Raw genomic sequence first — 25,173 nt, 5'->3', positions numbered from 1 at the left:
TGTAGATAAAGAACAATGGCAACCAATCAACACCAGCCCTGAATGGTGTATGTGTGTGAGCTTTGTGAAGAAACTAATGATGCCTTCAGGTACTCCCCGGAATATCTTGACTTGATTTAAGCCAATAATCTTTCTAATAAATGTGGTGGAGTCAGGGGCGTCGTAGCAGGGGAAAACATGGGACTGATTACCCAGGGCCTCAGTGGAGTCAGGGCTTGAAAAGCCAGGAATGAAAAATTTTGTTTTGTTTCCAATTTTTTATTTCTAAGTGACAATCGGCTAAGTAAAGCGATCAACAGTCTGATCTTTGTATTGAAAAAAACTTTAAAACTTGTTGAACTTGTTTTTTTGTTTCCATTGCAAAAAGTTGTGGATGGCACCAATAGAACTGTCATCATTTTTCATCACACCTCTGTCAGGGTACCTAAGACAGTGATCTGACACTAAAAGGTGGAGCTTGAAATACTGCAATCTGTAGATTGGTCAATAGAGAACTGTCACTCTGCTCAGGACTGAGTTGTGGCTGGTTTTGAAGGTTATGTCACCACTGTTCATACTGTGGCAAGTTTTACACACATTAGAAAACTATAACCATAAAATGAAAGGATGTTTTGCTGCATAAACTTGATTTACTGTGCCGACTGCTGGCTGCTATTAGCAACCTGGAACATGGAATCAACACAAATCAAAAAGTCAGTATGACAACTTTGACTATTCCATTTGTTTTTCTTGGTTGACATACACTTTAGTGATGATTTGATCTTTCAGTGTTTGAAAATGTTTATGAAGTTTCAACTGGCATATATTCTAACCCTCGCTTGGAGGAAAACACGTCAAAGTGTCGTTCCAGTGCGCTCTGGCAGCACTACAACTCTGCTCTTGCCTGACAGGGACTATTTTTTAAAAATCCTGTCGAGAGAGGCTCTCACTGCAGCCTGTTCTTTTTTGCTCTAAAAATGTCAGTGTGCAACCCTGTTATGTAGGTGATAAATGAGGTGCAGACCTTTCTGTGTTTTACTGGTGAAGAGAAGAGTACCGTCTGCTGAGGAAACGCTAAACAGATCTAGGGTACAGATACATGTCTACAGGGGTTACTTTTGGTTCTAAAGTTTTTGGTGGAAACGGGGCTTATGAGGTCCCTCTCACCCCGTAAAGGCACAAAATGGTTTAGTTCACTCTGCAGTGGGATTCGTTTCTAAACACAGCTAGAGCCAAGTGAGTGACTGCCTATTCTGCTGGTGCACCAGCATATACCGTCATGTCTTTCCCAAAAAAGGGAAATCAGGGCTCCAATAAAGAAAATAAAGAATAGAAGGAAAGGGAGAGAAAGCAAACTCACTTTGTAAAAAAATTCAAAAGATGTGTCAAAGAGACATGGATCAAAGGAGGACAGGAAGGACAGGGGGCCCACAGAGACTACTTATGTATAGGGTCCAGAATTTGGTGCTGCGCCCCTGAGTGGAGTCAAAGTATAAAGTAGCATGAAATGGAAAAAAGTACTTGAGTAATGTACTTATTTACATCTATAGGAATTCTATTACTATGGTTACATTTGACCACTGCAAAACTAATGTATGTTTCAGTGGCAAAATGAAGTCGAGAAAACGTTCACAACGCAGGATATTAATTAATTTTGAAGCCATAAGCAAACATTAACTACACTGGATTTGATTCACGTAATGACGATATTATCCACACATTCAGGCATCTTTTAAGAATATTAATGCTTAAACCTGGTTTTTATATGAAAAATAAAAAATGTACAGTAAGCTTAAATATACATATATGAAGACTTATCCATTGTCGGACTGTGCTTCACACCGCGGGGTCCCAAATTTTCCCAGTGTCCCTGAAGGTAGCAATAGAACATGGTGCGGAGTGAACCAATCAGAAGCCAGGAAACATCAGCCAAGCCTATCGGCAGATGGGCGATGGAGACAAAACTCCCAGGAAGAGCTCCGGTACCTCTGGTCTTCTCTGCCGGCGTGAGGGAAGCAGCGCTGCCCAGAAATCCAACACTTACAACCGCTACACACTACCAGAGCCGTCAAAGGAAGAAAAAACAAACAAGGTATTTACTTATTGTTAATTTAAATAACCATTTTCTTTCTAACTACTTCCTCTAACTGTGTCTCTGACTTTTTTTGTCTCTGAAAAAACAAACAGACTTGTACTCACTTGTACTCCTGCTGCATCATGACCATCAAGAAGTCTGAGTAATCACTACAAGTTTTTCCTTGTGTTGGTGATGTGGACTCAAAAAATGTATTGCTGTCTGACCGGTTTGTAAATGAATGAAACAGCTGAATTAATCTGTGGAGCATCTATGATCAGCATCTTTGCAAAGCCAGGCAGGTTTGTTGTACAAGTCAGTAAATCCAAATTAAATTAAAGCTACAACTTTAATCTTTTTACTTCAGCCATCCATCACCCCCTCTTTTTAAATATAACTTTGTGCCACCTGAATCAGTGTTATTGCTGGTGTGAAGCAGTGATATTGAATATCTGACAGGTCAGCTTCACAGAGAAAATGGATGGTATATGGAACCTGGATGAGCTTTGGATGAACCATGTTCGCCTGGCCTGGAAGCAGCGCTGTGGTGACTCAGGGACAGCATTGATCAGTAGTGAGAAAGGACCATGACAGTCCCATTAATCCATTTAAGAAATAGCTGCCAGGGCCCCGGTGTGGAGCAGGGACTCCTGTTGGAGCAGGCATCACGGCTCTCAGCGTAATGAGCCATGTAGAAGAAACAGATTCTGCAAGTACGCCATCCCACCAAGGTTACATGATGCACAGCTGTGATTTAGGAGAGATGGTAATTAGTGAAAGCCGTGGTGTGTGATAAGCCACATTCCTCAAGACTGATGCAGTTTCAGTTTGAGAGATAATCAGTGTCCTGTGAGGAATCAGCTGGTCCAGTGTGTCACAGCAGGTGTTGCATAGACCTTTTCTGAACTTCAATTACATTTAAGTATGATTGAAACCACAGATCCAACTGATTATAAAACAATAATTAAACATGTATTAATGGCATTGCAGCAAGGTTGAATCTGCTCTTAGGAACATAAACACTGTGGCTAGGTCAAAAGCCACGCTTCTGCAGTATATTATTGGCAACAATAAGCTACTACATTTCAGGATGGAGTTTAATGTGCAACTGTAAAATAGGAGAGGCAAACATCAGGGATAGGTTCAGAGAAGTAGCAGCCCTGGTTACACCATATTTTTGCAGGTGATGCAATTCTAAATTACAGCGTAATTAACTTTCCTGTTTTTCCTGATCTCGATCTCCTCTAGAGAGATAACAGAACTTGTGTTCGGTAGACAGCTGTAAAATGTTATTGGTTTATATGATTGTTTATGTGAGAGTTTTCAATTGTGGAATTCACCTTCACATGGCTTATGGTCTGTAACTAGTACCTGTATTTGTGCTTCCTCATAGGGAGAAGTGATTGACTATCAGTGTTTTAAAATTCAAGCCCTGACATCCTGTTGCGAGCTCCGTGTTCTGGTCCTGTTTGAGATAGGAGTGAAGCTTGTGGCCAAAGTGTAAAGGTCACAACTACTCCCTTTTGCAATAAGACTTATAGATGCTATTACAAGTTATCAGATTTCCTCCTTCACTTTCAGCATACTCTGACACTCACAGAGTTAATGCATAAAAAAAAATCAATGTCTTGTCTTTGCTGCTTTCCCGCACTATTAATCATCGGTCAAATCATATTCACCTGTCACAGTTATAGGCTGGTGGCGAGAGTCCAGTTACTACACTCTGTACACTCTGCTGAGGCTCCAGAGGGAACCTGATTATTTGAGTGGTAAATAAGTGTCTATTACCTCATTAGTGTGCAGGTCAAACAAACAAAAAAAAAATCCCCCTGTGCGAAAGGACAGACTGTCTGAATCTGCAGTTTGTGTGTAATCTGATTTTCTAGCAGTCTCTCTGTCCTGTGCAGTTAAATAGCACTGTATCAGGCAGGTTTTTTTCAATATGATTAATGGAAAATACAAATGACAGTGCTGCCTATCACCTCATTCAAAAAGGAGATGATTTCAGAAACCTTTAAACTCTTGTGCCCACTCCTGTCCTTTTCTGTATCCACCCATCTCTCCAAATCTCTATCTACTATCTACTCTGTATTCATCCATCTCACTGCTCATCTGTATACCTCCCTGTCTGTCTCCCTCTCCTCTCAGGCCAGTCTAGCCTAAGCAGTCATGTCGGCCAAAGCCATCTCCGAGCAGACGGGAAAGGAGTTCCTCTACAAGCACATCTGCACATCGGCTGCCATCCAGAACAGATTCCGCTATGCCAACGTGACGCCCGACACCGACTTCGACCGACTGGTGCAGGAGCACCCATGGCTGCTCACAGAGGTGGGGCTGAAGATTTTGTGATGCAACTGTATGTTGATGATTGTGTGAAGATTTTTCTTTTTTTCCAGAGTGAACTCTCACTTTGTTTTATCACAAATTTATTGAGCATAAAAGCCTAAAGCACAGTCGCCCTTGAGGTTGTGGAAAATGATCTCCTCTTTATGGAGACAATTACTTAGGCTGGCAGCTGAGTGCTCTCTTGGTGCTTGTTAGCTGACGTCTCAGAGAGCAGAGCGATCCAGCAGCTCTGTTACAGTCCTGGTGGAAATGAAGCGTGAATGCAAAAGAGAACAGAGCAGGAGAATGCTCTTTTTCTTACTCTTAATCTGTAAAAAGAAAAATTCTCACTGGCTCTGTTGACGGGGAAGGTCAGAGTTCAGCTTGGATTTCTTGAGTTCTCCAGGTGCAGGAGAGTCACGTGCAGATCGACCCTCACTACTCCTCATAGCGAAGCACTTGCAGATAGACAGGCTGTGATAGAAGTTAATTGAATTAAGCCGTGACTCATCTAGCAGGATGAAATGACATTCTCCCCCTGTGTTTCCCTCCCAGCTGAAGGTTTTATCAGGAAGGTACGTGGAGGATGTGGAGGGCAGATACATGGAGATATGTGCTGCGGTAGAATTGATTAGGAAATTGCATTAACTTTCACCCTCGGCCCCCTCTCCTTCTTTGCTCACTGGCGAGCACCCAGATACTAATGGGTCCACTGTCATAAGTCATTCTCTTTATCTTAGTTGCAAGTGAGAGGCAGCGGGGTCAGTCGGGGGGGGGGGTCAGAGGTAATTTTGCATTTGCGTCAGAAGGGAGAGATTCCTACTTAAATAATATTCATCCCAGTTTTCAGATTATCATTGTTAACATCCAGTGTAAGCATTGTTGTTGCTGGTTTAAGTGACATAATAAGACATGATTAAGTGGAGATCACGTTGCATAACACCGCAGAGCAATCATTAATTGTGAAGGGGCTGGAAGAGCGTAGCCTTGGAAAGCTGAGTGATCCAACCCCAGACGGTCCCAACTATAAACTGACTTCTGATCAAATTTAAAGTGCAAAATCAGTTGCTCAACATTTAGCATGTCCATAGGGTTCTCCCAGTCATGGAACACTCTTCTTGGGATGCTTTAATTTTTCTCATTTTTAATTCATCTCCATGTTGTTCTTAAGATGGGGTCAGATGTACATTATATTTTTGTCTGTCAGATCTAGAGCAGCAACTAACACTTGTTTTCCTTTAATCTGCCAGTTATTTTTTTTATTTAACACTGAATAAAATTACTTCACAATTTGTCCAAGAACAGTAAAATGAAATGGCCAGCACAACTTTAACTTGTTTGTTTTGTCCAGACAAGAATCCAAAACCTCCAAATTCTTATTTTAAGGAGTTACACCTGATGAATTTTGGTATTTTTAACATTAACAATTATTCTATAATCAGTATTGTTGCAGATGAATTGTGTGTTTTGTTTGCTGACTCATTGTTTCTGTTCTAGTTGAATCTAAAGAAATGAATCAAGAGCAGTGAACGGTCTCTGAAATGTCATTAACGGAGTTTGACATTTTAATAACTGTTTGAATTAATCACCATGTTCAGCTTTGAAATGATAAATATTGTGTCATGATGTGAGTGCAACAGAGCAGCTAAAATCATATCTTAAAACATATTCAGCTTTATTTTTTCCCTCAGATTTACTCCCGTGAAATATGTAACATACAATACACTCTAGACTTACTGCTCAGCATTTCAAAATTCAAACATCAGTTTTTAGGCTCAGTGTAGGCACCTGCTGGTCCTGCTAACACTCACCATTATTTATCTTCCTTCTCCAGAGACTTGTGGTGAAGCCAGACCAGCTGATCAAGAGGCGAGGGAAGCTGGGCCTGGTTGGCGTCAACCTGGACCTGAATGGCGTCAGAGAGTGGCTGAAACCCCGTCTCATGAGAGAAGCGACAGTACGTCATCCACCCCCTCTTTCTCCGCTGTTTCTCAGCTGATTGCCTTCACCCACCCCTCTATTGGAGAGTGTGCACTTTGCTGAACACTCCTTCAATCAATATTACCCCAGAGCTTCATCCAGACCCTCCTCCCGTTGCCCTTTCATTCACCTGCTCTTCTCTGTTTTGCACTGATGCTGTTGGTTTATGTGTGTTTTTTTGCTGTCTGATGTATGTTTGCCTAAACAGCTGCCCAGACTGCTGAGAGGTTCAGCATCAGTCCTGTGGCAGTAAATCAGTCCAGTCAGCTGAAGCGCTGGTGAATAAACACTCAGTCCATATATCCAATCAGCATAACCACGGCACAAAGGATCCATCACTGTGCCACTGAGATGTTGCTTTGCCTCATAAACCAAGGCGCAAGTTATGGAGAGGCGAGGGTGGTTCATAAAGCATTGGAGAGTGTCAGCGTGTGTCGCAGCACTGAGACTGCATAGATGTATCTCTTCACAGATGAGATGAAGCTGTCAGCTGCGGCTTGTGGCAGTAAATAAGAATAAATGAAGTCCCAGCTGTATTGTGGGCAGTGTGGGCAGTGTGTCAGCTGGTATTTGATCTTTATTGTTCTCTAAAGAGTATATATATAGGACAGAGTTAAAGTGATTACGCAGATGAATTACCATCAGATGTATGTTGTGGGAAAACATGAGGTGCCTTAAAGGAATACTCAACCCACAAAATGACCATTTAAAATCAGTTTCTCACCAAATGTTACATTGGGTTTATGAAGGAAGCTTTTTCTCACTTGCCTCCATGGTGAATGAAGAATCCAAAAACAGAAAATTCTTTATAAATTGAAGCTGCATTTAACAACAGCAAAACTATATCAAAACATCTGCTTAGAAACTCTCACACAACTCGTGCAGTATAATCCAAGTCTTGTATGCTCAGCACTTCCCAAACACAAGCATTTTTGCAGGAACATTATGATTTAAAACAATCCCACATACAAGTAGCGCACATGGAAAAGTGTGCGTGTTTGAACAAAATGAAAATGCATATATTTAGGAGGTACTGAGCATACGACTTAATGGATGAGACTTGGAATATACTGCACAAGTTGTTTGAGTTTGTAATGGATAGTTTGATCAAGGGAGTCTGTACATTTCTGACATTAAACTCAACATTTCTGAATTCACATAGCTGGCAAGGCAACTCTCTGGAAGGCTCTGTTTTTTTTCTGATTTGAGGTATAGTGACAAATTTAGGCCAAAGCAAGTGTAATTTTACATATAGAAAAGTCAACTTGGGCTCAAATTGAAGATGATTAGCTTGGGAAGTTTTCTATGTACAATTAAAGTAGTGGTGATAATCACAAAATGATGAGAAATAATCATTTTTGATGAGAATTTGTCAAACGGACAGTCATATTTTTTTTTTTTTTTGGGATGTTGTGAGTGATATTTTGAAATATAATGGCAGCAAGCCCCAGAATCTTATTTTGCTACTTTCTCCTTTGAGTTAGGGTACTCCTTGCCAAATTTCATACTTGTATGACCAAGGTATAGGCTATCAGGAAATGATAATGAAAAAAGGTAGCAGAAAAATATAAGAGCTGGACCTGGCTCCCGGCCTATCGAGGCTTTAAAATGGAAGCCCACAAACCAATGGGTGATGTCACGGTGGCTATATCTATTATTCTATACAATCTATAATATATAGATAATATATATAATAATAACCTAATGCAACCATCTTGGTCTTATAATAGCTGAGGAAGCTGTTTCTCATCATATAAATTCAGCATGTTGCCATTTACATGTAGGTATCTTGTCTGATACTTACTGCTAGTATATTTCTTGTTTTGTTAACCAGCCTGTGAGCTTATCTTAGAGAAATCATCCGAGTAGCTCTGTGTAGAAGAACAAGTCAGGTTAGATACCAGCAGCTTCGAGTCACTTTTACACGTTAAATATCCTTTTCACTTCCTTTTGTTTTTACATGTTGCTCACTGCTCTTTTATGCTCCAGTTCCTCACAGTGCTTCACTTTCTTAAGTGACTTTATCATATTTGGTGTAGTCATGTCACTGTAAGTGGTTTAATTGAATCAGTCATACACAAACTGCATCCACAACATGACTGGCTTTTCTTTTTTCCCTCTGTGAGGCAGTAATGGAGGTGTCAGTTCATTTATCTGAGTTGGTCTGAGCCCCTTGTGGGTTTTTCAGTCAGATAGGCTTTCTCTTTCTATCCGCCCATCATCAACGTCCTTTTTATTTGCACACTTCAAAATGGCAACTCCCTCTCTTCCCCTTTTTTGTCATGTTGCTCTGTTCTCTGCGGCTGGCTGCTCTCAGCCGGTCCCTGGTTACTTTGTTACTTTGTGCCTGGTGGCCTTTAGCAGGGGAGCGATGACAGCCTCACCAAATGAGCTGTGGCTGTGTTAGCGGGGCTTTGCCTACAGTAATACATGACATTTTCTCTCTCCTTCCTCTCAACCTGTCTCCTTTTTCTTTTGAAATGTCAATTAATTTGTGGGGATTGTTGTATAAAGGGTAATTTTGGTATTTTTCAGCCTGGACACTATTTCAAGTCCAATCGACTAATGGAAATAATTTACAAATTACAATATAACTTCTCAGGGCATGTTGGCAGCATAATTTATGTCAACTAATAGTGGGTTTTTTTTTTGGCCCCCGGCAGCAGCACTCTTGCTCAGTACTGGACCAAATTTTAAAAATTGTTATTGAAGTTAACCTTTAAGATTGAAACCAGCCAGATGCTGCTGTGTGTTTTTTTTTAACTCATGGGATTTCATGCTAATTTACTGTTTTGCTCTTAACTGCTTCTTTCACCTGTTAAGTATTTCATCTCCTTGAGAGAATTATTCTGTTGATGATCCTCAGGTGGGAAAAGCCAAAGGCGTTCTCAAGAACTTCCTCATCGAGCCATTTGTCCCCCATAAACAGGTAAAGCACCCATTGCACAGATAAATCTCAATTTTTAGATGCCTCTTTAAAACTTCATCACTACTACCACTAGACTCTAATAGCAGTGATGATACAAAATGTCTGGTACAAAATGTATGAACTGACGTCTGTGTTTTAATGGTCCATTGTTCAGGAGGAGGAGTTCTACGTGTGCATCTACGCTGCCCGGGAAGGCGATTATGTGCTGTTCCACCATGAGGGAGGGGTGGATGTGGGAGATGTTGATGCCAAGGCCATGAAGCTGCTGATTGGGGTGGATGAAAAAATCAGTGAAGACTCTGTGAAGAAAGAGCTGCTGACTCACGTGCCCAACGACAAGAAAGCGTGAGTCAGACTGGAAAAGTATTTGTGGTGCCTTATGGAAAACTTTGTGTCAGTGATGGAGAGTATTAATTTGCTGGGAGTGGACAAAATTCAATATAATAGATGAAGAATCCAGTGCAATACAATAAATAGCTTAGAGTTTACAGTTCTGACTTTTTGTAAAGACTGTGTAAGCTATTATTCAGCGCTGACAGTCTGAGTTGTTTGCATCACGTAGTAGTGGAGATAGACCACCTGAAAAATATTTAATACATCAAACTCAGACCACAGAGTTTTACCAAGACCACTTTGATAACATTCCCAACAAAATTTGAATTTTATAAGCTTGAAGGAGCAGTCCGTAGGATTTAGTGGCATCTAGTGGTGAGGATTACAAATTGCAACCAGCTGAAACTTCTCCTATGTGCCAAGCATGAACTCTTGGTTAGAATTCCTTCAGTAATCTGTGTTCAGGAGGTTTTTACCAGGAGCCAAATTATCCACAGAGGTCCCCTTCTCCAAAACAAATGAACCTGGTGATCTAAACCGGTAAAAACTCTGAACAAAGTAGTATTACCTTACAAATCAGTGTTTTTCCGATGCTGTTTGGTTCGTCATGGAGGGGCTGCTAACTACAGTGGCAGGCATAAACATACGCATGGTCCTATCTAGAGCTAGTGTTTGGTTTGTCTAATCTGAGCTATGGTAGAAACATGTCAGTGCAACATGGCCGACTTCGCCAACGAGGACCCACTCCCTATGTAGATATTAAACAGCTCATTCTGAGGTAACATGAAGATTCTTATTTTCAGATGATTACACACCAAAGAAAACATACTTATCATATTATATTCCATTTTTGCCTACATATCCCCCTAAATCCTGCACAATGGACCTTTAATATTTAATAGAATTAGCTTTTTTGTGTATGTGTCTACCTGGTACGTATTAGACTCTCAATGATGCTCATGCAGAAATCATGTTTCATAGCATGTGAGTGTACTTTCACCCCCCAAAATTAGCAGTTTATTGTCAAAGGCCATACGTGCAAATCATTTAGATGATTTGCATGACAAACTGATTTTTTTTTAAAAAATGCTATTTTATTTTGAAGCAGTAACTCTAAAAACAAAAGCGCCCTGAAACATTCAGCGACGTACACCAGTCATCAGACGAAGGGAATATGCGAATTAACTATGACTTTGCTTTTCCACTCAGTCTGTCATGATTTATGACCTTTAATAATAATCATCCATCACTGGTTCTTTACTAATGTATGAAAAAAAAGTCCCCCAAAAGGAAAAAAGTGGGTATTTTCCATTAAACAATTAAACTCTTGGCTAGTGGAGGAAAACAAAAGGGTGATACAAATGAAGTGAGAGAAGGCACTTTGATATTGGCAGTAAATGCAGGGGGAGCAGCAGGAGGAGGAGGTGGGTGGAGGGTTTCCATTAGACAAATGACAAACTCCCCTCTGCTTCGCCTTTCTTCGATCAGACTCCACCCCCAGCCTATTTTACACTACAGCCACGTTCACAGCACGTCCGTTTATTTTGATGGGAAGGATACAGCGGCTCACCCCATCCAACCCTTCCCATCCATCTCTCCAGCCGTCCTCCTGTGACGGCAGATCCTCTTTAGACCCACTGTCTTGGCTGACATTGAAGAAGCTGCCCCAGAAATCACTCTGCCAACCCCATCTCACCTCCTCACCCCCTACACTTCTCTGGATTCAAAACAAAAGCAGCACTTGGCCAGTTTTCCTGCCCTCCCATCAGAAGCTGAGTCACTCAGGAGTTCGGTCACAGATTTTCCCCCACAGGCCAGTCGGAGTCCTGACAACAGGCTGACGTGGTTACAAAGGCGCTGAGCTGCCTGCACAACTGACAGGCAGGAGAGGAGAGCAAAACACTGCCTCCCCCCACCTCCTCCTTCTCCTTCAGCAACCCCCCGCTCCTCACTGTTCTGTTTTGACAAGTGATGGAGGGAGTAAATTAGATTTTTCCTTCTCTGCAGCAAGGCTAATTTACAGGTGGACTGTTTCCTGTCCAGCTCAGCCTTAACAATCTGTCACTGATATTGCCTGTAGTTTGTCATGGTTTGAATTACACTGAAATTATAAGATATAAACAAAATATAGTTAAATCACCGGCCATATGTCGTGACTTCAACTTTACTCTATTGTTGTTCTGGTTTACAGATCAGCGATACTCAAAAACATATTAGGTTGTTTTTGTTTGCTTTAGAGTTCATATTTTTATAGTTTTAATATAGATACTATTATTATACTATTATGTGTAGAAAGTTAGAGGATAAAAAAACGGCATTTGTTTGACAATTAAGCTCTAAATTTGCAGTTATCCTGCACATTTAGGATTGCAAGTTATGATCGTTTTCATTTACGACTAATCTACCAATTATTTTCTTGGTTATTGTTTTTGGGCACAAAATGTCAGAAAATAGTGAAATCTGCTTGTTAAAATATCTCACAGTGATGTGATTATAACTCCTTATTAGGGCTCGATATCACAAAATGTCAGTTTCCACTAAATGTTTATCGAATCCCAAAGAGTTCACGATAACGATATTATTGCAATATCTATAGAAATTTAATGTAGTTAAATGTATCTTTAATTTTGTTCATTGTGCATTTTGTTCCTTTTTTGGCAAATATATTGCACTCAATAAACAAGTGTAGGGAGGTGAAGAGACTCTGTAACTCTAACTGTACAATAGCGCACAGAAAGAGCAGTTACATGGATAGTGAAAAGACAACCAGATGGTGTAGGGGAAGGGAGTTAATACAAGAATACCAGCTTATCACAACACCCCTGCTCCTTATATTGCTACATGATAAAGCAGACGTTCACAGTGATGAGAGGTTAATGTGTTGAACATCATCTCTCTGCAGGGTGCTGGCCAGCTTCATTGTCGGACTCTTCAACCTGTATGAGGACCTGTTCTTCACATACCTGGAGATCAACCCACTGGGTATGTTGTTTTTTCCTCGCTACATTGACGTGCTGTGTCTGAACAAGCAGTCGTGTTGGCATATACATTTTATTACAACGCAGATTCATAAATATGTTATCAGATTATGAAATTGGAAAGAGGACATCAAAAGGAAATTGGAGATGAAAGCATCAATGCATAATAAAACACCATTTTGAAGCCAAGAGGCAGGAGTTTATTCTGCCACATTTTGAACACTGAGGGAGGAAACAATTTAAATAATTCATGCACTTCCTGTTTGATGAAGGCAGCGTGTATTTATAATGGAATAATTGGGCACCAGTACGTGCCCTCTGGCAGCTGTTCCTGTGGATGCAGCAGGAGCTGCTGAGACCAGTTCCCTGCTTTGATTTCATACCACCTCCTCCCCATCTTCACTTCCTGTCCACCTCCTGCAGGGACAGCAGGAAGATTGTGGTCACCTGTTCCTGAGCATGCTCCTCCCAGGATAACATCATGAAACTCAGTGGGTGGGTGTTTGTAAACCTTGTTGGAGTATAGATCTCAACACTTGTTTTCCCTTTTTTGCTCCCCTCATCTCTCAGTGGTAACAAAAGATGGAGTTTACGTGCTGGACATGGCAGCCAAGATTGATGCCACAGCTGACTACATCTGCAAGGCCAAGTGGGGTGATGTGGAGTTCCCTCCACCCTTCGGCAGGGAGGCTTATCCTGAGGTGAGGGAGGACTGGAGAGAGGGAGTGAGCAAAGCATCAGATTTCAGTCTGTCAGCATTAAATAGCTGGTGTTGTTCTCCAAAGAGGAAAAAAAATCTTACTGTGGGTGTTGAGCAGGATGTAGAATGAACAAATGACCACTTTTAGAGGCAACTCAGACTGTTTCCCATCATTTCAAACTACACCTTGACCTAGACTTCACGTAGTACCTTTCCATAAGACTTAAACTGTTTAATTTAGCCTTAAGAAGGGTGGGGTAAGCCACCACTCCTACTCTGTAGCTGCCCCCGTCACAGCTGCTCCAAGTAGAATTAATGAGGAAGGGCGGTATCGACACACAGCAGTTAATCAGCCTTTATGATTCATTCTGGAGTAAGGCTGTCTGGGCAGAGAGCTGTGCATAAAGACTCAATATGTTGACGTCATGTCTTAAGCTGTAATAACATGTATGAGATGCTTTGTTAGAAAATATCTGACTTAATGTAGATATTTTTTAAGGCCTTGGCAGCAGCTCTGCTACTGGTGTCTCTTGTTTTAGCCAGTGTTGCTGTTCGTCTTCTTTTTATCTCCTCCCACATTCTTGGCTAAATTGACACCAAACTTGCTGCACAGCATCTTCAGACTGTCCTCCACAAACAATCCAGATGAAAATGTGAGCCTACAGTGCATCATTATGTGTTTGTGTAAACAGGTACTGCAAATTTTTGCTCAATAAATCTCCAATGTTCATGAAAAAAATGACAACATTTTTATGACATGGTAGATATAGTGTGGTAAATTTAAGAATTGTATCTCAAAAGCTGAACTGAGAAATCACTTGGCCAGTAGCTTAACAAGACCTTGACATGTCCTCAGTGTTTTTTTTTTTGTTTTTTTTAGAAACTAGTCTTATAGTTACATAAAACAGCTGTATTATGACATTATTCTAATGTCTTTTCAATGTCTACTGTTGGAGAATGTAACTAAATCACCTGCATGATGGAGCTCAATAATTTGGATACAGGACTTTTCTGCTATTTTTAGCTGCTGCATGTAGGAGCTCGTTTGAGACAGACTGTCTGTGTACCAGACAGGCTCTTCTAATTGGGCTGCTGTGAGTTAAGAGTGGAGATGAGAGACAGCGGGTGCCTTTGATTGGGAGCTTTTTTACTCACAGCCACCAGCTGTGGCCCTGACTGTCACAAACAACCACTGCTGCACATCACATCCACCAACACTCATATTATTTTTACAATATTTCCAATTAATAAGTCTTTCGAGTCAATCCAGGCGGCCAAATGGAGAGGTGCTTGTGCAAGTCCACCTCCTACTTCTGTAACATTCATCTAATCTGTCTTCCACCTCTTTGTTGACCCTTGCTTTAACGTTTGCAGGAGGCCTATATTGCAGACCTTGATGCCAAGAGTGGTGCCAGCCTCAAGCTGACCCTGCTTAACCCCCGAGGAAGGATCTGGACCATGGTGGCAGGAGGAGGCGCCTCAGTGGTGTACAGGTACCCAGTCACAGTACCAGACTATGTAAAACAAAGCTTGAATAAATAAGACACCAGTGCAGTGGTCATGTATCTGAAATAATCCAATTGGATGTTTTCATCTGGCTGCTTAAGTTGTCCCCTGACTTTATCCTCATTACATCGATTACACTACACATAATTGGGTTTAGCATTAGGAGTGTATGCCAATGATGCAGCAGTTGAGACTGATGGTGCAGCAGCTCAGGCTCTGCCCGTTCAGCTGCCTGCTAAATTGGATCCTTGGATGTTGACTTTTTAGCGAGAGTCTGGAGGAATGAGCGGTGTCTCCGTCACTCCACCGTCTGTCGCAGGTGTAAAGCGTGACATGCGGACTCATCAGCCATGACTAATTATTCCCTCTGTGCACTGTTAAGTTGCTGTGTTTGTTTACAGTTTGGTATTAATTTAGAAACAAATAGAAAAAGTGCTTTTTGAAGGTTAGTGCTCAAGTTAAAGGGACAGTTCAACCTAAAATGAAAAATCTTTATACCAAACTACACCCACCTACAGTATCACCGCGCAGAAGGAAGCATGCATCTACTGCTAGCTCACCTAGCACCACTGAGCTAGTTGAAGTTACAGCTCAGTCGAGGAGGATGTCTTTAATGTTTTTATCTCGAGGTGTCACAAGCACGTGCCTCTAGTCGTCACAAGCACGTGCCTCTAGTCCATTAGTAGATGCACGCTTCCTTCTGCGTGGTGATACGGTTGGCAGGTGTGTTTGGTTGAAGGAAAACAGTTCCTACATGAAACTGCTCGCAGCAAGGCATGTGGATTATCTTGAGTAACCTGGCCATGATTTTTGGAAAGAGACATTGCTGTTGAATTTTTCAAATGTAGTTTTTTGGCACTTTGCGCACCACAAGCTGAGTGCCATCTAGTTCCATTATATTGGAGAGAAGGCAGACATCTTTCCTGATAACTCCAAAACTCTGCAACTCACACCAAAACAATCTAGACTGATAAACAGCACTACAGGTAAGAGGGAAAATATATATATTTGATTTTAGGGTGAACTGTCTCTTTAAGTTGCTGATCATCTCATTTCACGTTAAAACATTAGTATGACTGGCCCTATCAGAGACACACAGCTGCTGTTGCTGTTGCTTTTCCCTGTTAGTGGTTGACTAATGTAAAACTCTCCTAGTGACACAATCTGTGACCTGGGTGGCGTCAACGAGCTGGCTAATTATGGGGAGTATTCAGGAGCACCAAGCGAACAGCAGACCTATGACTACGCCAAGACTATCCTGTCTCTGATGACCAGAGAGAAGCACCCTGATGGTAGGAAAATAGTTCTGTTCAAAGTTTCTCAGTGCACTCAAAATGGTCTTTGTTTTTCTTCTTTTAAAATGATGTATCCTTCATAATGTTTTCCAGGAAAGGTTTTGATCATTGGGGGAAGCATTGCAAACTTCACAAATGTTGCAGCAACGTTTAAGGTACAGTATCACATGTTTTTTTCAATATGTAGTGAGCTTAATTGTACTTAATCAGTGTCAAGGTATTCACTGAGCATATCCATGTCTTTGTTAGGGGATTGTTCGAGCCATCAGAGACTATCAGGTGCCACTGAAGGAGCATGAGGTCACCATTTTTGTCCGTCGCGGAGGCCCCAACTACCAGGAAGGTCTCAGGGTGATGGGAGAAGTTGGTATGTCGTACATTCTTACTTTACATGGACTTAAATATCTTGGGTTGCATTTTTATCTGCAGGCACCTGCTGATTTTCTGACACCACACTTAATTTGGTTCTGCCTGTTCTCCTCAGGAAAGACCACTGGGATCCCCATCCATGTTTTTGGCACAGAAACTCACATGACTGCCATTGTTGGCATGGCACTGGGCCACCGGCCAATCCCCAACCAGCCTCCTGTTGCTGCCCACACTGCCAACTTCCTCCTCAACACCAGCGGCAGCACATCGGTATGACACATACTGACCCCACGGAGACAAATAGGCTGTCGTGCTGTTGTGTCAGCTCACTGTGCAATGACTTTACATCATCAACTCCACCAGTAGTGTGGTGCAGTTTTGTGGCAGAGTGAGCAGAAGACTCACATGCCACAGCCTCTGTTTCAGTTACTGTCTTGTCCTCTTAGTGAACCAGATTATCAGAGGCCCAATGGCTCTTTTGTATGAGAGCATTGTAAGGCATTGTGGACTGCTCCCACTCACATAGTCGTGAGACCACGGTCAGTAACGCACTGTGACTGCCCCGAGGCATCCATTAAGATTGTGCAGTGCAGAGGCTTTCAGCAAAGTGAGTGTGTTTGCCAGCACGTGTGTACATACATGCATGCTTTTGCCTGTTTGCTTTAAATCTAATGATAGATATATAACTCTAAAGCCAAAAAAACTAAAATTCAGTGAAGCATCCTTCAGGAAAATGTACTTATGGAGCCAATAGCATGAAAATTCAACACTCATTGTGTAATTTATCTTAGAAAATAACCCGAACCCTGCTCTTTCATTAAGCATCTTAAATATAAATATAAAAGACCAGTGTTTTGCCAGATTTTTACCATTAACTCAGATCAGTTCTCAGTAGAGCTGTCCTCATTAACACACAGACTTCTTTAAAATGTGAACAGCAGAATAAAAAATTGATGCATCTTTTTTGTCGTTGTTGTCATTTTCAGACTCCAGCATCCAGCAGAACTGCTTCTTTCTCTGAAAACAGAGCCAGAGTTGAGGGCTCACCAGCCAAGAATGCCAAAGCTGGAGCTCCCATCGGTGAGAACACACACACACACACACACACACACACACACACACACACACACCATTGCACAGGGAAATCTTTGCACTGTGAATGCCGAGGCTTTGATGTGTTTCATGCTGGGTCCACCGCTGGGCAGCTTGATAGGTGGAAGCCTTGTGATCATGCAAGGTTGAGTTAAGGTATTACAGCTCCCCCTTTGGACAGCAGGGGGGCTCTGCATCCCAACTCACTAAAATGGAGGTTCGGTGTGCTGACATATGATTTGATACAAGATCAATATGTCCATGTTGTTTGTTGTAATTATCAGTAGGGAATTAAACTAGGTTTACAATCTGTGTTCTGATATCAGTGTAGTATCTGACATCAATAGATGCCAAAACGGGCTTAGAGGGCAGACTGTCAGTTTCCATGTGAGACTAAATGTAAATTATATTGAAACATGAATTCATTCTTTTGTATTATTCAGTCTAGTTTGCCTAATTTTCCAAGCATTAGAAATAAAACCAGCCCACTCAATCCAACTTTTCATTTTCACCAAAAATAATTCAGGATTTGTGTTATGCATTCTCACACAGGTGCACACACCTTGTCATATAAAGAAATGAATGTGCACTCATGGGCTGAGATGGTCTGGGTGCTCGCTGAGGCATGCACTGCTGCACCCATTTGGTTGAAATACCAAGTCTTTGGGGATGTCCCATAAATTTTTGTGACCTGGTATTCAGATTTATTCTGTATCAGTGTTCCTTTTCCTCCAGCTAAGGTAACTACCCTCTTCAACAAACACACCAAGTCCATAGTGTGGGGTATGCAGACTCGGGCAGTACAGGGTATGCTGGACTTTGACTATGTCTGCTCCAGAGATGAGCCATCTGTCGCAGCCATGGTCTACCCGTTCACGTAAGTGTGCTCTGTTCTTCCTCTTTAATTTGTTTATTTTTGTTGTACTAATCTAATGAATCCTAATTATACATTTAATGTGATAAAAATCTCTTAAAGTAAATGGTATCCTTTCACTGTGTGACAAATGCTTTTCTGCGTGGCTGCCTTTCAGTGGGGACCACAAGCAGAAGTTCTACTGGGGCCATAAAGAGATCCTCCTCCCTGTGTATAAGAACATGAGTGACGCCATGAAGAAGCACCCAGATGTGGATGTGCTCATCAGCTTTGCCTCTTTGCGTTCAGCCTTTGATAGCACCATGGAGACCATGCAGTACCCACAGGTAAATGCACCGTCATCCTGAAACATCTGCAAAGTACTAACAGCTGAGAAATACAAAGTCAAGCCTTTATTTTAATATCCTTTCAGATTCACACCATTGCAATCATCGCAGAGGGAATCCCTGAGGCCCACACCAGGAAGATCATCAAGGCAGCAGATGAGAAGGGTGTCACAATCATTGGACCAGCAACTGTTAGTCTTGCTTCACTTATCATTAGATTCATCCAGTGTCACTGTGTGTTCTTTTATCTGAACAAACAAGCAAATCCTTGTGTTTTTGTCCAGGTTGGAGGAATCAAGCCAGGCTGCTTCAAGATCGGGAACACAGGAGGCATGCTGGATAACATCCTCGCCTCCAAGCTCTATCGTCCAGGCAGTGTGGCCTATGTGTCCCGCTCAGGCGGCATGTCCAATGAGCTCAACAACATAATCTCCCGCACCACCGACGGTGTTTTTGAAGGCGTTGCCATCGGTGGGGACAGGTATGTAACTGCGTTTTTATCTGCAGTGTACAAGCTTGTGAATTTGAATTAGTGTGTAATTTTGGATTCTTCTGCAGATACCCAGGCTCAGTGTTCACTGACCATGTGCTGCGTTACCAAGACACTCCTGGAGTAAAGATGATCGTTGTGCTGGGAGAGGTGAGGAATAAATCTACACATACTGGTGCCTGCAGCTTCTAAACAGTTCTTGAATCGCTACATCCTTAATCTGTCTTCTACAGATCGGAGGCACAGAGGAGTACAAGATCTGCCAGGCTATAAAACAGGGCAGGATCACAAAGCCAGTGGTGTGCTGGTGTATCGGCACCTGTGCCACTATGTTCTCCTCAGAGGTGAGAGGGCGGGTGTACAGTCTGGTGTATTTCAGACACCATTAGGCAGCTGCATAATGAAAATGTCAATAAATTGCTGACTGTTTTAATGACATTTCTGACTCATGTTGCACCTTTTTGTTCCTCTCAGGTTCAGTTCGGCCACGCAGGAGCCTGTGCCAACCAGGCCTCTGAGACAGCAATGGCTAAGAACAAGGCTCTGAAGGAGGCTGGAGCCTTTGTCCCCAAGAGCTTTGATGAGCTTGGAGAAATTATTAAGTCAGTGCACATTGCCGTATTCATTTAACATTTAACATTTCCAATGGGTTCTTTATATGATTCCTGAGCTCATTTCACAATCGTCGGTGTCTTTTTTAATCCGTACAGTTCTGTTTATGATGACCTCGTTGCCAAAGGAGTTATCCAGCCAGCTGAAGAGATGCCTCCTCCCACTGTGCCAATGGATTACTCCTGGGCACGAGTGAGTATGCCTCTAAACAAGATTAGTACAAGTGAAGCAAAACAAGACTGGAACAAATCATTGTTTTTGAGACCAAGTGGCAACCTCTGAGGCTGAATAATGAAGCCAAAAAGTGCAGTTCATCAAATGGCCACTTGAGGCTGGCTCCAAGAGCAAGACAATCCCCAAAGACTCCCATGTGAGAATGCCCAACTTTACAGCAGAAATAAACATGTTTACAGCCTGGTAATTCCGAAAGCCAAAGACGATGACTCTCGGTACCCCTCCCGCTGATATGTTGATGCCTATCTGATATAAGAGGGCCTGTTTCTCCAATAAACACGTAAGGTATGTAGAGAGGGCATGACTGATTGACAGGGTAGTGATCCAATCATGACAACGCCATTCTCAGCCTGCGCTCCTACCAGGTAATCGACATTATTTTTTAAATTAATTTATTAATTTTATATTCTAACCGAAAACATGATGTGAATAACACTCAGGTCATTCAAGTCATCATGTCTCAAGTCAAGTCAAGTCCCGAGTCTTTAACTTCCAAGTCCGAGTCAAGTCTCAAGTCTTTTATTTTTTGTCAAGTCAAGTCACAAGTGATCAAAACAGCGACTTGAGTCGACTCGAGTCCAAGTCACAATGACTCGAGTCCTCATCTCTGCAAAAACGGTTTGGGGCTCTGTAGCTAATTTCAACATTGGGATAAATTTTTATATAACTCACCTGTTTCAATGTTATTAATGCTTGAAGTTATGCATAATTGAGGGAGTAGCCGCTTTGAGTGACAGCTACAGTAGATGCCATCTGTCTCCACTACGGCAACAAAGTTGGTCAGGTAATAAAACAATGGTGTAACCCCAGATTTACAGAGTATAGCTCTAGCCATAGCTGTTGCTTTTTCAGTGTATTTTCAGTTCATGAAAGTTACCGCCAACATTTTGGTCTCATAAAAAGGTCTTATTCTATGTTTGGTTCTAGTTAAGGACCCTAAGGAGTTGGTTGTTCAGTTTGTCCTGTAAGTACATTTTGTTTTAATGGTTTTAAATCTGTTTTTCACCAGAGAAATTTAGCATAATCACATTTCACCATAGACTGTAAATACACTGTGCTAACCAAGCTACCAGCTGGCATTAGGGTTAGCTCCACCCTCCAAATATGGGCTTTTCTGGCTCCAGAAATCTAAAATGGTGACAGCCGAAATGCCAAACTCAAGGCTTCAAAACATGAGTTCAAAAACCAATGAGTGACTTCACAGTGCTTATGTGCATTATTGTAGAAAGTCTATCGATGAGACAGATGGATGACAAGTACATGGAGTGAATTTCCCCTTTTCTGTTTGCCCTGCAGGAGCTGGGTCTGATCCGTAAGCCCGCTTCCTTCATGACCAGTATCTGTGACGAGAGGGGTCAGGAGCTCATCTACGCAGGCATGCCCATCACTGAGGTCTTCAAGTCGGAAATAGGCCTGGGAGGAACTCTGGGGCTTCTCTGGTTCCAAAGGAGGTCAGCCTTGTAACCTAGTAGTTCTAATAAACAAACTCTTGAGGAATCCTTGAATGACAAAACCATTATTGTTTCCTCCTTTGTGTTCAGGCTGCCGAGGTATGCCTGCCAGTTCATCGAGATGTGCCTGATGGTGACTGCTGATCATGGCCCAGCTGTTTCCGGTGCCCACAACACTATTGTCTGCGCTCGAGCTGGCAAAGATCTCATCTCCAGCCTCACCTCCGGACTTCTCACCATCGTAAGGCACTTAAGACACATGTGATTCATGTACTTAATTAACTGACCTGCAAAAGTCCACCATGAGCATATACTTTTCTTTTTGTCACTCTTCAGGGTGACCGCTTTGGAGGTGCTCTGGATGCTGCAGCAAAACAGTTCAGCAAGGCATTCGACAGTGGCATGCTGCCAATGGAGTTTGTAAACAAGATGAAGAAGGATGGAAAGCTGATCATGGGCATTGGACACAGAGTCAAGTCGGTGGGTACCACAGCTCTGTAATGTGTTTATCTGGTGTGGACAGCAGCAGATTGATCGTTAATTCAGAGTTGTTATTGAATAACAGCTGTACTACACTGCTAAATTGCTGCTAGGAGAGGTACTAGAGGTAGAGGAAACCAGATTGATTAGAGACGAAAGATTCCAACTGAAAGGGAATTTTCTGTGCTTCCCCAGATTAACAATCCAGACATGAGAGTCCAGATCTTGAAGGACTTTGTGAAGCAGCACTTCCCCTCCACCCAGCTGCTGGACTACGCCCTTGATGTAGAAAAGATCACCACATCCAAAGTAAGATTTATCACTTCATCCTGTCATTCACAGCCTTTACTTAGCAGCAACATATTCTGTTTTAAATTACATGATCTTCTTTTCCCTCTATGTTGATTTTGTTCTGTTAGAAACCCAACCTGATCCTGAATGTGGATGGCTTCATCGGTGTGGCCTTTGTGGACTTGCTCAGGACTTGTGGTGGTTTCACACGGTGAGCCAATAAATACTCTCCATGTTGTTGTTTTTTGCCTTAAATCAAACGTGTCAGCCTGCACTTTCCTCATTGTCCATATGTTTGAGTTTAGGTACAAAATAAGTCGCATTATGCCTACACTATGTACAGAAATCTTTTAAATTCATGAGCTTTTATCCTTGTTGTCCATCACACCCACCACAGGGATGAAGCTGATGAGTTTGTTGAGATTGGAGCTCTGAATGGCATCTTTGTTCTGGGACGCAGCATGGGATTTATTGGTAAGCCTTTTCTATGTACAGACACACAGCTACGGTAGCATATGCAAGATGAACACTTGACATTCAATCCTTCCTCTTTGTATCTCCTCAGGACACTACTTGGACCAGAAGAGGCTGAAGCAGGGTCTGTATCGCCACCCCTGGGATGACATCTCCTATGTGCTCCCAGAACACATGTCCATGTAATCAGAGGGACTACACCAGAGTGTCGGCCTCTGTCTCCTCACCCCAGCCATCAATATCCCGCCCATACTGTGATCTGTGCCCCCGAAACAGTGGCGTAATATATAGGGAAGATGTTTCTATTAATATAGCTGTAAATTGCAAATATTTAACAGAAGAGTATGTTTTTAGTTTTGGAAACCTGTCAGTGCTGCAGTTGTGTGAATATTAGTAAAACCTGCTAAACTGTGAAGCTCAAGTAAGACAAAAGCCAGAGACTGATGATGTTTTAGGGAGATTTAAAGATGAATCAGACACACAGATGAGGGCGTATAACTGGACTTCTTTATGACTGACTGCCAAGTACTGTTATTTACGCCAAATATGTATCATTGTTGTATTAACCCAGCATGTATCACAGACTATTGTGTTTCTGTGCAGCTCTTATCATCGTGCCACCTGAGAATCATGAGCTTGTGACCAGGGGTGAACATGTAACACCTATAATATGAGGACATACTGTAGATCAGAGCTTTATTTATGTAGTGGTGTATTAATAGTGAAAAGTAAACGGTACAAGAATGTTATAGTTTTGATTTTCATTGATGTCTTTTGACACAGTGGCAAAAGTGAAACATCAGTCTGCTTGCTGTGGCAAACTGGACCATTATGAGTCATTCCTGGCAGGTGCTGCCAATTGCTGTACCCAGGAAATGATCTCTCTCAGCTAGATAAATATATGGGAGTATTTTTCTAAAAAGGTTGAAAAGGGAGTTGAGTGTTACTAGACATGGGAAGAAAAATATGTTTTTTCCCCTCCCCAATTATTTAAGTGGATTTCATTTTTTGCCATAAGCCCTAGGATGCAGTTATACTGCCACCTTCTATGAGATATTAGATCTCGCAGGATTACATATTCACTGTTTTTAAGGCCTGTTCAGTCTTGATATTGTTTACATAAATGCACTAAATCCCATTGCATTACGTTGAATAACTATTAGAGTATTTCTGTGTTTGCACCATAAGACAGTAAATAATTTTAGCAGTAAAATCCCATCACTTATTTATAGCTTTATATATTTTCATATGATGAATACATTAGGTCTTCTTTTTTAAAATGCCAGTTTCTCTTAGAGTAGGATTTTAAATGCCATTACATGTTGCTCCATCTATTACTCACTAACTTTCTTAATTTGAATAAAACAAATTAATATGACAGCATACAAGTCTCACTTTAGGACATTTCATAGACCTTGTAGAGAAACTTTATGTGGACATCTGCTCATAATCATCTGCTCATAGACTCTGAGTGCAGGACAAAACTTCTCTTTGAAGTGAAAGGAAAATATCCATTTTCCCCACAATTTATGAGGTCCAATAGAAAATGTGTGGCAGCCATCACCCGTGTCATCTTTTCTGTGAATGTTACAAAACTGTAGAAAAATTCAGTGGACAACCAGAAACCTCACCAGTGATATCGCAATGTTTATGTTTCTAACTGTCTCAATGTGAACTGAATGTGCCTCTATACTGATTTGTTGTATGTCGACAACTGTGTAATTGAGTTAAATAAAATGTAATTAATGTAATGTACTAATACAATGTGTGTGTGCAGCTTTATCTTCTAGCTCCTATCCATTAACAAAGTGCATACATGTGTAAAGGTTGGGTAATGGACTTTGACATTATATTACTTCCCTACAACTCCGCACGCCCACTATCTCTTCAGACCAGGGGTGTCAAACATGCGGCTCGTGGGCCAGAACCGGCCCGCCAAAGGGTCAAATCCGGTCCACTAGATGACTATAACAATAAACACTTACTGTGACCATGTTTAAAGATATTGAACATTGAGCAAAATATTGTCAATCAGCAGCTTCAGTGCAGAAGAATCTGTATCAGGAAATGTGTGGATGAATGCACATATAATGACAGTGAGAGGTAGGCTGACTGAATGTGGAAAAACAGATGCTGAACTTATTTTTCTTGAGACATCTCAGGCTGTTCATCTGTTTTGTAAAAGGATGACTGTCTACAGAATGTACTTGTAATTCGTTACAAAAAAAATGGAAAATATTGGAGCTGATGGTACATATAGGTTATTGTGCAATGGTTTTATTGGTCTGGCCCATCTGAGATCAAATTGGGCTGTAAGTGGTCCATGAACTCACACCCCTCACTCCAGCTGTTTTCAGGTAAATGCAAACATGCTTTATAAA

The 25,173-nt window shown here is 41.7% G+C and overlaps 1 protein-coding gene across 3 annotated transcripts; it reads left to right on the top strand.

The window, feature by feature from the left end:
* The first annotated feature begins 1,932 nt into the window (after window positions 1-1,932).
* On the top strand, window positions 1,933-24,551 carry aclya (ATP citrate lyase a). Of its 3 annotated transcripts, XM_078161297.1 has the most exons (29): window positions 3,463-3,559; window positions 3,742-3,822; window positions 4,202-4,381; window positions 6,213-6,335; window positions 9,225-9,287; window positions 9,442-9,632; window positions 12,523-12,602; window positions 13,169-13,299; window positions 14,673-14,791; window positions 15,960-16,096; window positions 16,193-16,254; window positions 16,349-16,466; window positions 16,584-16,738; window positions 17,455-17,548; window positions 18,296-18,437; window positions 18,592-18,760; window positions 18,847-18,951; window positions 19,045-19,241; window positions 19,319-19,400; window positions 19,484-19,594; window positions 19,725-19,852; window positions 19,961-20,054; window positions 21,393-21,547; window positions 21,638-21,788; window positions 21,884-22,027; window positions 22,223-22,336; window positions 22,447-22,529; window positions 22,716-22,792; window positions 22,884-24,551. In XM_078161297.1, the coding sequence occupies exons 3-29, from the start codon at window positions 4,223-4,225 to the stop codon at window positions 22,976-22,978; spliced, it is 3,279 nt and encodes a 1,092-aa protein (XP_078017423.1). In that variant the 5' UTR covers window positions 3,463-3,559; window positions 3,742-3,822; window positions 4,202-4,222; the 3' UTR covers window positions 22,979-24,551. The 3 variants fall into 3 exon arrangements, with proteins under 3 accessions (XP_033501139.2, XP_078017423.1, XP_078017424.1); XM_033645248.2 differs by lacking the exons at window positions 3,463-3,559; window positions 3,742-3,822 and adding an exon at window positions 1,933-2,071; XM_078161298.1 differs by lacking the exon at window positions 3,742-3,822 and having other exon boundaries at window positions 3,466-3,559.
* The last annotated feature ends 622 nt before the right edge of the window (window positions 24,552-25,173 follow it).

This window comes from Epinephelus lanceolatus, chromosome 18 (assembly GCF_041903045.1).
Source record: "Epinephelus lanceolatus isolate andai-2023 chromosome 18, ASM4190304v1, whole genome shotgun sequence".
NCBI lineage: Eukaryota > Metazoa > Chordata > Actinopteri > Perciformes > Serranidae > Epinephelus > Epinephelus lanceolatus.
The sequence above is the reverse complement of the archived record's forward strand: the minus strand, read 5'-3'. Positions and strand labels throughout refer to the sequence as shown.

What these genes read in the sequence shown, in the direction of transcription:
- aclya (XM_033645248.2), top strand. Translation starts at nt 4,223, where the DNA reads ATGTCGGCCAAAGCCATCTCCGAGCAGACGGGAAAGGAGTTCCTCTAC. An exon ending in GGCGCCTCAGTGGTGTACAG is followed by an intron (nt 14,792 to 15,959) that starts GTACCCAGTCAC and finishes AAACTCTCCTAG; the next exon opens with TGACACAATCTGTGACCTGG. An exon ending in GAGCTTGGAGAAATTATTAA is followed by an intron (nt 19,853 to 19,960) that starts GTCAGTGCACAT and finishes TAATCCGTACAG; the next exon opens with TTCTGTTTATGATGACCTCG.